The 15,130-nt window shown below is 37.9% G+C and overlaps 1 protein-coding gene across 16 annotated transcripts in view; it reads right to left on the reverse strand.

The window, feature by feature from the left end:
• EHBP1 (EH domain binding protein 1) overlaps nt 1-15,130 on the reverse strand; it is a 321,978-nt gene that overhangs the window by 32,903 nt on the left and 273,945 nt on the right. For 8 of the 16 annotated variants that reach the window (XM_048842663.2, XM_048842662.2, XM_048842660.2 and 5 more), the window contains 4 exons: nt 14,217-14,341; nt 11,428-11,566; nt 11,170-11,276; nt 8,011-8,134 (listed from right to left, as the gene is read on the reverse strand). In XM_048842663.2, coding sequence (XP_048698620.2) covers nt 8,011-8,134; nt 11,170-11,276; nt 11,428-11,566; nt 14,217-14,341 — 495 coding nt within the window. Of the gene's footprint in view, nt 1-8,010; nt 8,135-11,169; nt 11,277-11,427; nt 11,567-14,216; nt 14,345-15,130 lie in introns of all 16 variants that reach the window. The other 8 variants (XM_048842659.2, XM_048842656.2, XM_048842652.2 and 5 more) reach the window with 1 other exon arrangement.

The following is a 15,130-nucleotide window of genomic DNA, read 5'->3' on the forward strand; positions in this document are numbered from 1 at the left end:
AATACCAGCCAGGAGCACAAAGCAACCCAGTTTACTGGCAACTTGACCCCAAGACAACTCCAAAGGCAGTTTCACGGCCACAAGCATGGTTAACAATGGTGTCAGTCAGCCAGCCCTGAAGCTGTCCAAGAAGCCAGCCAGATACTACTGCTGTAGCAAGAAAAAATACATTATAGAGCTGGCTTCTGGATAATATAGCTGTTAGGCATGTTCTCACCACAGCTGTTGACAACACTGAAGATAAGGAAGAAGAAACAAGAAATCAGCAGTTTTGGCATCACCAAGTCAGTCTTCCAACTACCTAATGACCCACTTTGTTTTGTAAACTCCACTGTCATTTGTAGTGTGCGCTCACATAAAGAAACTGCATTTGTGCATACAAACATCTAATATGAAGAAATAAATAATAAGTCATTATTTCTGTGATGCAATAAAGGTTTGTACAGTATATCCAAGTAAGTTTTCCCTATATATGTACATATGACTACCATTAGAGATAACTAGATACACACATATATATCAAATCGCTCCAAAAAGAAAATTAATCTGTCAGGGAGTCATAATCTGAGGACAAGGAGGGATATGATGGCGGAAGGAGTAAATATGAAAACTTCATTAGATAATCTCTTCTATTAAAAGTGAAAATTTCATTTCGTTAACAACAAACTTCATAAACTGCTTAAAACCTCTTTTTTGCATGTACTTTTAAAATGAACCTTTATTCCTTTTCTATTAACAAATGATGTTTAGCTCTTGTAAAGCTCAATTCTTTGTACCTTCAAAGCAGTGTAAAATGCTAATTAATTAATATAAATGATTTTTCCTTCACATGATGGCAACAAAGCATACACTGCTTTTTAGATTGGTAAGAGTTAATTTGCAGTGATTTAACACATGTGTTTGCAGTGTTTCTAATGTTTGTTGTTTGGTTCACCATGTAATTAGTTCTATTGACAAGAAAGCTTACACGCTGAAAAAGGAGAGGTGAAAGAGTGGATAAGAGATGGTAATCCTGCCCCTGCTTTGGGCACCTGGAGTGTTGAAATTGGGTATGAGTTTTTTTTAAAAAGATGAGAAGCAATGTTGTATAGGAGACCCCAAATTACACTAGTTGCCATTATAAAGTCAATGTTTGCCAAGCTTTACCACACAGTGCTATCTGAGATACCACAGACATTTTCTATTTCTAAATTGTGGTAACACGATATGGTAAATGTAGGTAAATATTGATATTTTAAATAACTACCCTGTACCTCTTTATTGATTCTCCTACTTACAGGACTGGATATTTCAAGTGAAGGTTTTGAGAACTAGATGAAATAATCACAGTGAATTTGACGTTGTGAGCTTGATTCTGATCTATGTTACCGCAGCATAAAGCAGAAATGATTCCACTGCTGTCAACAGTGTTAAACCAATGTAAAATCAGTGTCAGTGAGATCGGAATTAGGCTGAGAAAAAAACCAGTGAACTGAAAAGGGAGTAAATCTGACTTGGTGAATATAAAAAAAAGTGTGTGTGTGTCCACGTGTGTAGAGCTAGAGAGGTCCCAGGGTCTGATGGTATTGTTTGTGTGCTAATGCTGCTAATGAAAGAAAGCAAACTTCAGGGAAAATAAAATACATAAAGCCAATATAAAACAATAGCTTAAACTGACTGTGCTATTCCCTGAGCAATTAAATTGTAAAATTAGTATACAGTTTGAAAAATACCAAATTGGTGATATTATCACATATCTAGTTCTCTAGTGAATCAATTTACAACAACCCCCCCTACTGTACGTTAACTCTTTACACAGCAGATACAAAAAATTCTGAAATATAAAACTAGATGCTTTTGAAGGACACTGAGCTCCCTCTGGTGAAGGCATAACAAGTTTATTAAGTAAGCACCACCTCTGGAATTATAATCCCCCCTGGCTTCTTCCACTGAGTTTATTGGTTCAATTTTCATAACCATGAGCATCATTAGGGCAATGCAGTAATTAAGAGTTGTTAGAAAGTGAATTCTCAAACTGCAGATTAGAAAATTAAACTATTTCCTGATTACATATTAATGGAGCACAACAATAGCAGTTGCCATAAGCTTGGAAGGCAACCAAGGGATAAATCTGTGTACTTAATTACCATAAACAATGGCTGCATAGAAATGAAGTTTTATGCACATTCCCTTCTGTAATATGTCTGATATCAGTACACACTTGACAATTCTTGTTCAATTATCTCTATTATTTAATGCGCTGTGAACGGCTCTGTGTAAATAAAATTAACCACCCCAATTACTTTGAATTCATCTAGGGACAACGTAATAAAAAATGTGAAGAATTCTGTATGCCTATTAATCTAAAACATTACAGAAGCTTTGACCAGATTCTCTTGTCTATATTTATTTTGTCTACATTTATTTTAGCGCACTGCTAATTCAATTATATTCACCATCAGTGGTCAATCAGCAGAAGCACAGTTTTCGTTATTTCATTAATCCTTATACAGTACCCTAAACATGTTCATCCATTGGTAATGTACAGACTCTCACATAGAAAATACAAATGTGCATTTACCTGAATTTATGAGCTTGTAGCTAATCAAAAAAACAATTAAAAACTCTTCATACCCTGTGGTCAGATAACCAAATGTTTCATAGCTGTACATTTTTTCCAGTAGCTGTTTTTGTAATGCATGAGAAAATAGTGACCAAAAAGAGAGCTAGATTAAGGATTTTTAAACTAAGCTTTTTTAAATTTGCTTTTGTTGTATTATGTGGCATTTGCATTTTGATTGGTGCTTAGATACCAAGGCAATAAGCACCTTAAGATCGATACAGTAGATACAAAGATTTGCAGTGAGGGAAAAGACTATCAGAAGTGGAGACAAAACTACCTTATCCATAACACAGGCTAGGCACAACATGGTTAAGTACAACGCTGAAAGAAAGCAAGATAATCCTGCCATTGTCATCATTTAATGTCAAGTCATTATAATGGGGGAGGAAAGGAAATCAGTGATACTAAATTATGTGATTTTTATATGCAATTATACAAATACCTCCTCTTATTTTTGCCTTCATCTAATTACTTTTACCTTCAATCCTGCCTTTTCTCTCCTATACTTCCAGAGGCTGGAGCCTTTGTTATACTATATTTCAGAAGTGGCAGTGAAAAGGCCCTTCTGTAAGCGTAACCATTACAGATATTTAGGGTGTAATCGCAGATATGACATCAGCTTATTCAGATTGTGTTCGTGTCACTGAAATGCTGATTTTCCTCACAGTCTTACAATGTACCAATAAACTATATTTCACTGGAAAAAGGTGCGATTACATTTTCATTTTAAGTGCAAAGAGCAAGTATTGCTAATACAGGAAACGTATACACCAAACCGGTGACATAAATTACAAAATATTAATAAACACGTGACTACTCAGATTCAAATGTAAGTCAGTCACCTGTAATTTTAATTACTTTTATTTTTAACAACCTCAGAAAAGTGTTATTAGTGAAACTGTGAGTAGCCGATAATAAATGCAAGGCCCTATCCACTCCAAATTTCCTCCCTGGCTGCTGGAAGTTCCATAAGCTTCCCTTGGCTAACAGCCAGGGATTCTGCTCTCTATCCTGAAAGGGTGCTTCCAGGGCCAGATTAATGAAATCCAGGATCTTAGACACACCATGACTTGGGTGCCATGTAAATCCATCCTTGCAGCCCCATCCCCACTAGAGAGCAGGGGCATCCCCTTCCCCTCAGGAGTAGCAGAGCCCCTCCCTCTCTCTGGAGATGCAGTGATGGCAGCAGATGGGACATCCGCTCCACTTCTTACCCTAGCAGTTGGGGTATACCTGCTTGGGTGAGTGGGCCAGGTACGCCTTCTATCACATACACAATTCTCTGCAGGTGTGGCATTGGCAGTGTGTCACTGGAGTTAACACCCCATACAGATGAATGGAATGGGGCAATTCACACTTCTCAGAAATATTATTTTGGACATCATTGTACTGAATATCCTCGGGTCACATTTTCAAGCTTTTCTTTGCAACATAGATGCCAAAACTTTCATTTTAAGGCCTTGTCTACACTAAAGGGAAAAGTCGATCTAAGCTATGCAATTTGAGTTACGTGAATAGAGTAACTCAAATCGACGTAGCTTAGATCTACTTACCGCGGGGTCCACATTACACGACGTTGACGGGAGATGCTCTCCCATCGACTCCCCTTACTCTTCTTGATCAGGTGAAGTACAGGAGTCGACGGGAGAGTGATCAGCTGTCGATTTAGCGGGTCTTCTAGACCCGCTAAATTGACCACTGATGCATTGATCGCCGCAGCGTCGATCCTCTGGTAAGTGTAGACAAGCCCTAAAGAAAAAGTGAACTGAGATTACAATCACATGCTTCCAGGAGCTGGGATTCTACCCATGGGTAGATTGCCTATGCTTTATCAGCCCTGGGTGATTCCCCTTTGGTAAAAACCATGAATTCTTCCAGTCACCAAAGCCTGTACTCTCCAAGGCACAGTCACTATATCTGACTGAACCAGAGTAAATGTGTCACATGGAATGCTGCTTGGGAAAAGGGACTGATCCCTCCACTTTAATGACCTCATGTGTAGGAATGGGAGGCAGATGAATGGCAAATGCATGTTAATCAGCCAGAATGGATATTTAAAGAAGATGTAGCCTGAATCAGTCTCTCCCTGACTGAACAATAAAATGGAGCTTGTAGGTAGGAAAACGAAGAATCGTCAGGTGGCCATAAAGAGTACTAACTGTCCCAAATAAAACCGTTGTTGCCTAAGAGGAGGAGGAGGAGGCAGAGGAAAGAGAGCTCTCTTCCTGAAGGATGTCTAATAAAGAACAGTGCCAAACTTCACGGAAAAAGGGTAGAAGGCCTAGTCAGCAGCAGAGACAATGGGGATGGGCAAACAATGTCCCTACTTTCTCCACTGGCAGAACCACCAGAAGAGTTACTAGAAAATCCTGTGGCTGCAATGGCCAGAGTTTACATTAACTCCGCTCTCTTAAGGTGTCTCCTGTATTGCCAAATCCAAGCATTAAAAATCATGAGACTTGCCTCCACAATCATGATATTAAAAAAAAATAACAACCAATGTGGGGTTATTTTTATTTGTCTTCTGGTTCTGAACCTCTAGCGTATACTTACTTCATGTTTTCAAGCGTTTCCCCACAGCTATGAGGGCTAGAAACTTACTTTAAAAAAAACGAGAGCTGAGGTTCTCATGTGATCTCTTGAATCTAGAAGCTGGGATTTTAAGAAAAACACCAAATACCAAGACAGAATGAAATGGTGAGAATTGGCAACACTGTTTTCTCAACATGTGTACCAGTGGCTAGGATAAAATTTCCACAGCCCACAAAAGATCAACAATCATCTTCCCTATAGCGATTTTGTACCCTATCGGTTGTGGTAATTTTTTCTGCATCAGCTCTCAAGTTTTGATCTACAGAGCACTTGCTGGTGGTCCATGGGACGCTGGTTGGTCATTTGGTGCTGACTCTTCTTTCTTGTTTCCAGATTCTCTTGTAGGCGTTCAGGAGCTGAAGAAGAGAAGCCTGGACACCTGTAAAAGAAGCTGGAAACGAGGCAGAGGAGCAGTCTGCCTAGCTGCTTCCATTAGGGGCCACTCCATTAAGAGGAATGGGTGAGGAAAATGGAGACACCCTTTTGGACAGAGCCACCAACAGGACTGGAGCTGCCAGACACCATCATAAGGCTCCAGGAGGAAGGGTATGCACTGAGGAGTGGGAGAAGAGAAGCAGGCAGTAGGGAAGTATCTGCAGTGAAGCAAGGGAGACTAGGAACAGGTGGCAGGGAAGCATGTCCAGGGCACAAAAGAACACAGTGGAGCAGAATTTTAAAAGAAGAGCAAACGGAGACCGTGGCTTTCTCCCCCCCACAAAGGTTATATCACACTAAAGACAGTTAACAACACAAACATTTTCCTAATATTATTTGTCCACGTCAGAGATTTCTGTAGCTTCCCCAGGGATGTTGTATGATGACAAATGGGATATTGACTGGAAGGGGAGATGGTACATGAGCTGATACTGTTCAAACGGGATCTACAGTTTGAAAAAGCTTGAGAAGCCCTGCTTTGAGTCTATGAAGGTAAGTGCAGGCAAGATCTCTAGTCTTGAAATGTGTCCTCACCCCCCACATTTGTGCTGTTATTCTGAGAAGGCAAATACAGAATGTCACCCCGTACTAGTCAAACCATTTATGTAAATGTAGAACTGCATTATGTAAGGAAGTTTGATAGTGAAATGCAAATAGACCAAGAATCCCAAAAGAATGTTTCTCATTATAGTTGCACCATTTGTACCCTATAGGTAAGGGGGCCCCATCAGCATCCCAGTTATAAACCTATACACCTTTGCTATGTAAATTCACTCTGTGCTACACTTGCCGTCCCACACTGGGACACTTACAAAGTAATATTTGTTTTTACTTCAGAAGTCCATTTCACTATGTCCAGGACCTGAAGAATCTAGTAACAATTTCTGTACTTTAAAACTTAGAAAAAATGACTTTTAAAATATTAACAAAAACAACAAGGACTAGGAACAATTAGATTTAAACAACCTGGCTACCGTGCATGCAAACAGTATATGTCCAGAGGAGATGCTCTGAGTTCACTTGCCTTTTAAAAATTGTTTCAAGACACACATTTTATGATTCTATAAGTTTTTTTCAGAGTAAATAATCTCCCTCTTTCTCTCCCACACACACAAACAGAATGCACACAAGGGTGTGTGATAGTATATTTATATATTAATTCTATAGCATCACAAAAAGCAGTGTCCTGGACTCTCCAGGCACTAATAAAGCCCATAACTGCTGACGGATCAGGGTTCTAATTTGTACACTCATATAGGGAGACAGATTCTTTGTGTGTGAAATTTTTTTTCTTTAAAATTAAAAAAATATCAAACAACAAAGGTATGTTAGGAAATAAACAAATTTTTAAAAACCCTACAATTTTGGACAGATATTGCATCCCCATTTCACGCCATGGTACTTAATTTAAGTTTATTCATCTTTATACAACAGTATAAATTAATAACAACATCTGACTGAATTTTTAGCTTACCCCTACATAACCTTGCTTTCCAAGTTAAAGTCAGACCTTAAGTTGGTATTAATATTGTATACATATATAAAGATAACTTAACCACAAAATAACGTGCAGCAATTAACTTTTCTTCCCAACAGTGTTATCTTTCTAAGGCAGGATCAGTATTTTCTGAATTACAGTAAGCATTATTTATTTTTCGAATATTGAAGTACTCTTTGTTCCAAACCGCATGATGCTTTTAAACCTTCCCCATCCATGATGATAATCAGCATTTAATACCAATCTAACATTCACAGTGGACGGGAACTTGCAACCAGAATGCATTTTACAAAAACCTGATTATATACTTTAATCCTTTCAACTGCACCTGCAACACAAAGTATTACAGACTTTTTAAAACCTGCTCTCTTGAAAAGAAAAAATAAAAATACAAAATTGTGCAGCATCAGTAACCAGATAATATTCTCAAATTTCAGTGATCTCATCAATGGAGCCTCCCCCCACATACTGTGCTCTGTTTCATGCAGTACATGGCTTTAGCTGGCCAAACCCTTTTTTTTCTTCTTTTTTCTCCTTTTTTCCCCTTTTTCCTCTGAATCAGTAGCACAGTGAAGATCTTATTTTTTTTTTTTTTTTTTAGCAGTGGCATATCAATGAGGCACAGATGTGTATTCCAACTCTGCATGGATGAGCACACTGTTCAATAGTGCTGGCTCACACGGTATCAGGGTAAGTTATCACTTCCCATGAAGGCACTCTTATCACCAGGGCCCAGAGAGGTGGCTGCAAATCGCAGCCTTTTTATTTTCAAGGCAGTTTTGCTGAACATTCAGGCTTCAAAGATTCACACTTCCAAAACTCTATAAGAGTTTGTGAACGCTCAATTTGCCAAAACTGTTTACAGTGTAATTGGGCACCGTACCTGTGTCCATGAGATAGCGAAGGCGCTTCTCCACCAGCGCGGCACGGGTGTCAATTTGCTTTTGCTCATTCTCTAGTGCTGCCAATTCTCCTACAACATACTGACTGGTGTCTTTGAACCCTTTCTGTTAAAGAGAACAAACAAGAAGAAAAAACATCACTTGTAAGTTGCATTTTTCCTTTCCTCAAACACTTAGTAAGACACTTACCTAAACAACCAAATATCGTGCTCACTACCAAAAAGCTAACACTTACATTTTATAAACCTCGCAATTTTGCCAAATATCATTATTTGGGTGCACTATTTTTTTTTTTTTAAAAAAAGCATAGTTTCCTTAGAGAATATTTCAGTGTCTAGATGTTGATTTTGCAGTTTTAAACTACCTGATTTTTTTGAAATTCTGTATAATTTATTTCTAAGTAAGAGCTGTTGTAATACAGAACATATTGGAGCAATAATCCAAAGGTACTATCTATATTATTATTTACATTGATCTGTTATGTGCCATTTATATTACATCCAGTTTTTATTTTGTTTTAAAATGCTAACTTTTAGGGGCCGTGTTTTGAGAAAGAACCATCACAAGAGCATCTTGGTGACAATGCAAAATATGGGCTTTGGGATTAGAAAAACAAAAACTTCCTTTCTTTTTGCATCTAGTTCCTCTGTGTCAATTCTACTGATGACACTCACCGGACTAGGCTGTAATGCTTCTTCACTTTTCCCCTACTGCAGGCTATTGCCCTGTTAAACAATGATCTGTAAAAGTATTGGTAATTACTGTAGCAGTGATTCTTATCCTGACAGGTGGCGTCAAAATCCACTGCAGTCTCTAAAATGCAATGGGACTACAAACTAGATCTGCTCCTCCTTCCCAGTTTTGTTAATCCCCAACTGCAATGAAGCCCCTGTACGTAGATTTTATAAATCACTTTAAAACGTTTTCATACCAGAAAAGTTATACAGCACTAAAAAGTCAAGTCTGTCCTCTGTATCCTACATGTTTCAGCACTGTCTTGAAGGACAATATATATTGATCCTCACAAATCTCACAAAATTTCCACAAACATCCTCAGTGAACAATCCTGACTTACAAAATAGTTGGATCTCTCACTAGGATGTAGAGAGTGGTCATTCAGTACCCCACAGTTATTTTCATATGGCCAGATTGAGTTCAACAGCCTTTGGATCACTATTTTCATTTGGGACATTCTCTTAGGGCCCGTCTACATGTGGGAAGCTGGGGTGTGAATCTACCTCTTGCTAGCCTAGGGCTTGATCAAAGTACATTAACGAACTATTACTGTACGTCAGCAGGGTCCACACAGAGAGTTAGTCTGTGACAGGCTAGCAAGAGGTAGATTCACATCCCATCTTGCTGCAAACTAAATGTTTGTATAGATGAGGCTGACATAAAAGGCTGACATAGAAGTGCTGATACATTATAGTAGGGGTATTTATGCAAAAGAAGTTAGAAGGAGAATACTACTATTTCAGGGACAGTTCCTCCACATTTTCTTCATAATCACCAATAAGCCTTCAGGAATTCTCCCCAAGGCTCTTTGAGACAGTTTTAAGGTTGAGAAGCTTAATACAGATGAGGCTTGTTTTCAGATTCCTCTTGTCCTTTGCAAAGGGATATACCTACAGCCATTATCCTTGGGGAATAGGGGGGAAAATGCAGGCTCTTTTATCATCTGTATTTCCCTATCACTGGCTAACTTGTTGCTGGATTAGTTAGAGTCTCACAACTAATTTGACTGAATTTTTTCAATTGTTTCTCACTAAATATTGCTGAAAGAGTCAGTACAGCTTCACAGTCAGACAATAGGGATAACAATCATTACAGCAGGGTATTACTGCAAATAAAGATAAATTCACTGTGAAGGTCTGAGAGGATGGCATAAGTCCCACAACTATATGTAACAAGTCTGGAACTTTAAGATCTTGGGCACCTGGTGAAATAGGCATGTTGTTGCAACACACTATGGTCACACCAGCAAATAGCATCAGTTCTAAAGGAAACTTTTTTTCACCTGTCTCGTAGCCACAGCAAAATTACTGAGAGACAGCCTCTAAGTGGAGTACATGAACAAGAGAATTAGTGTGGGCGAGTTGAAGTGATGTATGATATGTGAAATATATTGCCTTTCAACTAAAATTAATTGAAAACAGTATAAAAATGTCACTGTCAGCATGCAGAATTGTTCACAATGCTATTAGAAGATGAAAAGAAATGCTGTGTCAGGATGAAATATTCCAAGTGTTCATGTGTATTATCTGCATTTATAATGTGAATTCACTGAGCAAGACCTTACCAGCTTTGCTAAAGCACAACTATGCTAATAAAGTAGCTGAGAGATTGTTAAGAAGTTAGGTGATTTACTATAGGTATCACAGCATTACAAACTCTCTAACTGGCACTGAATTGCTTCAGCAAAAAGAATGAACACATTTAGACAAATTGTGGACAGCAACATATGACCACCATCAAAGACTATGTTGTGCTTCCAGTCAAAAAATTCAGGTTAAAACTTGTTCTTCCTGCTTCTGTCCCGCAGCTGTCCATCAAAAGCAGCTTTCTCCCTGCGGTCTATCAAATATTTCCCTCACAAATCAATTTTACACATGATCAGCCCATACCCCTACTGAGCTGAACCTCCCCGTTAATTAAGTGAAGAAATTACCATATATATTATATTAATGCAAACATCATTCAGCTAGTAATTCACGGCTGATCTGGATAATGGAAAGGTTGAACACCCATTAACCCAAGCCAACAAAATGGGTTGGCTGAGAAATTCTAGCAGGTCTCATGTGACTCTTCCCTCTAACTGCAGCTCTGCGGTATCTGCTATTGTAATAATTAAAATCCTCCCGGTAGATCAATACTGGAATCTCTTTATGGGAAGTGCCCTGATGGAAATGTCTCAAGGAAGCTGGGGCTATGGAACTCTGAAAAATTCATTTTTTTTTATCTGACAATTATCACCACACTGCAGACTAATTCAACAGCGCACCCCTCTCACTCTGCTTTGAATGCACTGGAGATTGACATCTAAAAAACCCTAACATCTCATTTTAACAAATAAAGGCACTATTTCCACATACAGTTTGGAATTATCAGCAATCATGAAACCAGACAAAAAATTAATATACATTAAGCACTTCATCTTCTGATGGCTTCCTCTGAGTTTCAGTTATCGCTGCCTTCTCCTCATTTCCTCTCTTTGTATCTTCCTGTATTGATCTTTGCCTTTTCATCTCTTGAAAAAAGGGGAAAGACATGTACAATTATTATAAAGCTTGATATTTGTGTATTGAAATGTGGACGTACATTATCAGGATTTTAATATATTTATTGTTAAATGTTACTAAATCATAAGATGGGAAAACATGTTTTATATTTTCTCCTACCTGGTCTGTTCTCAACATATTGACTGAAAGACTGGAGCTGAGTTTTCCTGACTGTAGAGTCCTTGCTGAACACAACAGGATTTCTAAAACGTTCTGTTGCTTTTTGTAATCGCTCAGCACGATGTTCTTCTGTTCCATTCTGCCAGAAAAACAAGACATACAACAGATTCTTTTGTTTACAAATGTGAAGTCACACATTGGAAAGGTATGTTTCAATGACAGAACACAATGCAGGTTTTGCAGAGAATTTCACAACTCACATTGCTGTTTGTGTGGAATAAAAGTATCAGCTGCTGAAAAAGAAGCAGAGTGATGAACTTTTTTTTGATGGTGATTGGTTTTGGTTTGTTTGGCATCATCAGGCAGGACTCTGTATTACTCAACAGCGAGATCTGTTAACTATGACCAATATCTTTGAGTGATGTGGATTTTAAATGACAGATAACTCTTTTACAACTTTAATTCGTCCTGCATGGTATACATTAGTGCCAACCTGCACTGTGTATACTCCTAAACATGATCTATAATCACTTTAAAAGCATGTTGCTTTTAGTCTTTCTCCCTCACAATTCTGCCCAGTAAAGAATTCTATCGTTTTGTATAGTCCCACAGACTTGTATGACAAGAAGAACTAGTTTCTAATTTTATGCCCATTGAGATAAACCACTAATGCTGGATGAAGGCTAAAAGGTAGGATTATAATACTATCCCACTGAACTGCATTTCATCAGCTATAACTTTCCAAAGCCAGATTTGTAAGTAAGCCCTTTACAGCTAAGGAAACTACAATTATCTTTTCCAGAGCTTCCTATGTTAATACTGGTAACAAATTCAAATGGTTCTATCAACATGAAATATCCCAGAAGACTGAACCACTGCAATGTGTGGAAACTGCAGATACCGAGGTGCTGTGTACCAAACAAATATTTCATTTTATACCTAATCTTTTATTATTTTTATTAAGTGTTTTGAAAGTAAATAGGGAAAGGCTAAGATGCATGACTAATAGCTAAGCCTGCTGAATGCTGAAACTGGTTATCAAAAGCTACCAAGACTTTGCCCTTCCTCTGCATTGAGACAATCAGTAATGAGGGAGTTCTCCAATGGCCTATTCTCTAGCCTCAAGGAGGCCTGGGATACAGAATCCTCAAGGGAAGGTAACAGTTTATCCTTTTCCACAAACACAGAATGCCTCATTTATAAACGTGTAAACTGCATTTTATTAAAACACAAATCCAACTCAATGCGGAAAGCTCCATGAGAACAGATGGACACCATATATTCTTTGCCATACCATTTTTAAACTCTTCGTTAAAAAGACATACACAAAGGCATGCTGTTAAGTTGCACCTTTTGTTGGAGTAACTTAAAAAAAATCAATTAATACAGAAAAGCTTTACAAAGAAACACCCTTTTCATCAGGTTAGCCGATATCAAATTGCCCTAATGAAGGTGCCTGTGTGCCATTTATTGAACTAAGCTTTAAAAAAGTATCACACTCGTTAGATGTATGTCTTTTCAGATGTATGTTTTTGGGCTGTTATGATTCTGCTTTTAAATAAAAGGTGTCTTCCTGTTGTTAGGACAATAGCTATTTGACAGTCTGAACTCACGTCTTTACCAAAATAAACAAACAAGGCTAATTTTTTAGGCCTGGCAACATGCTAAAATATCTGTGTGATTAGCAAGTAAATCCCATTTTAAGAAACCTTTTTATGACTAGGGACTTCTGCCACTTTACAAATGTATTCCTCTAAGCCCACTAATTCAGTTAGCCTTTTCAATCCATTGTATTATTCTTGGGCCAGCTTCATTTTGCATTAAATCCACTGCAGAAAGCTAAATTGAACGCAAAAATCAGACTTGATCCAGGCTTCCTTTTGTTCAAAGATAGAGACCGAAAGTCCTCTACTGCTGCCACACACTTTCATCACCAATTTATAGGAACCGACAGTGTAAGGGAAAAGCAATGAAAGTCATTGTTTTGGGACTTCAAAGCATCTCTGTATCTGGGGAAGGAAATCCTTTCAGTCAGCAGTGCTGTCCCCACAGTCTGCAGGTGGGTGAAAAGTTATACACAACTGGAAGTGCCCCAAAGCCATAGAGATATTAATGACATGCACAGGCTATTTTTTATTTAGTTGTAATAACTTAAAAGGGCTTAATTAAGAAAATGAAATGGAAAACTCAGAGGTATGTACTGTATGTTAAAATGGTGTACATTAAAGATTGACAAAGCATGTAACATATATACTTGTCTTAAAATTCATTTTTCTCAGAATCACTCACCTCCAGATTCCACAGACCTGTATACATTTTTACAACATAATACATTCTAGTTTTGGTTGAGCAAAACAGGTGATGAGACTTGAAAGGGAAGAAAAATATGTGGTGTCCAATTCTGCTCTCACTGCAGTCAATGAGAATTTTGCCACTGACTTCATCAGGAGCAAGACTGAGTCCACTGTTTCTTCCTATGCCTTCATTTCAGATTTAAGTGGTAAGCTGAACCGTAAGAATTTAGAGGAGTTCATACAGATCTCACGATTACGCCAGCCAATTACAGCGATAGTATGGCTAAAAAAAAATCATAATATAAATAGAAAACGTGTTGATTAATATACAGAAAAACCCCGCTGAACTGCAAACTCTGCAGCTGCACTGCCTTGCAGATTCTCTGCATTTCTTAGTGTGATGGATTTGATAAGAAATTATTTTCCTCATCATAAAGTACAAAACAGAAATCAGAACACACAGGTCCTGAGATAAAAGCATTAATCAAAACTTACCTTAATGTCTTGCTCTGAGCTATCAGTTACAGCTTTCTGAGCCGCACTGGAGAGTGAATTTGCCACCTGTGGCTGAGCTTCTAGGAGCTTCTTCAGCTTCAAATCCACCAACTTACTGTTTTGTTCTGCTAAATATGCAAATACCACGTACAACAGAGTGAGATGCATTTAAATGGAGAGTTGCTACAACAATGTATCAGTTTGACAGAACTCGCAGTACCATCATTTTAAACTAAAAAGTGAAAACCGAGAAGAAAAAGATCTTTGAAGCACATATTGAACTAGATCTGTGTGTGTCACACATCCAAACATTTCCCCCGTTTTCTTAAAAACATACATTAAAGAAAGTTAGCACTTGGCTCAGCACCATCAATTACAGCTGTACTATGTTATAAAGTAATGAATGATAAACACACGAACTGGACAAAATGTTAAGTTCCTCTCAACTAGTACACACATACTTTGGCTTCTCCTTCTGATATATAAAAACTCCTAGAGAACAATTTACTTTAAGATGGAATATTAAAAATTCATCAGGTGTTTTAGGTTCTGATAACCATTCAAGTTTACAGATAATATTCACTTAACACAAGGTTCCTTGGGCACAGCTTCTCAACTTTAAAACCAGAGTAACAACAAAGCCATCTTTCTAGTAATGTTTGTTATAAATTATGGAATATAATGGAGTTAGGAGTGAAATCAAACATTTTTATTACTCCATAAAAAAATAAAATCTTCAGGAGCCTCATCCACCCCCCCCAATGAAGTCACTGGAAAAATTCCTATGGACTTCGCATCAGGGCTCATAGGTACAATATTTCACTTCCCATTAATGCTTATTTGACTACATGTAAAGTATATAGTTTTTTGTATGTGAGTGGTATGGGCACGTACACACACATTTTACACACACA

The sequence above is a fragment of the Caretta caretta genome, chromosome 3 (assembly GCF_965140235.1).
Source record: "Caretta caretta isolate rCarCar2 chromosome 3, rCarCar1.hap1, whole genome shotgun sequence".
Taxonomy (NCBI): Eukaryota; Metazoa; Chordata; order Testudines; family Cheloniidae; genus Caretta; species Caretta caretta.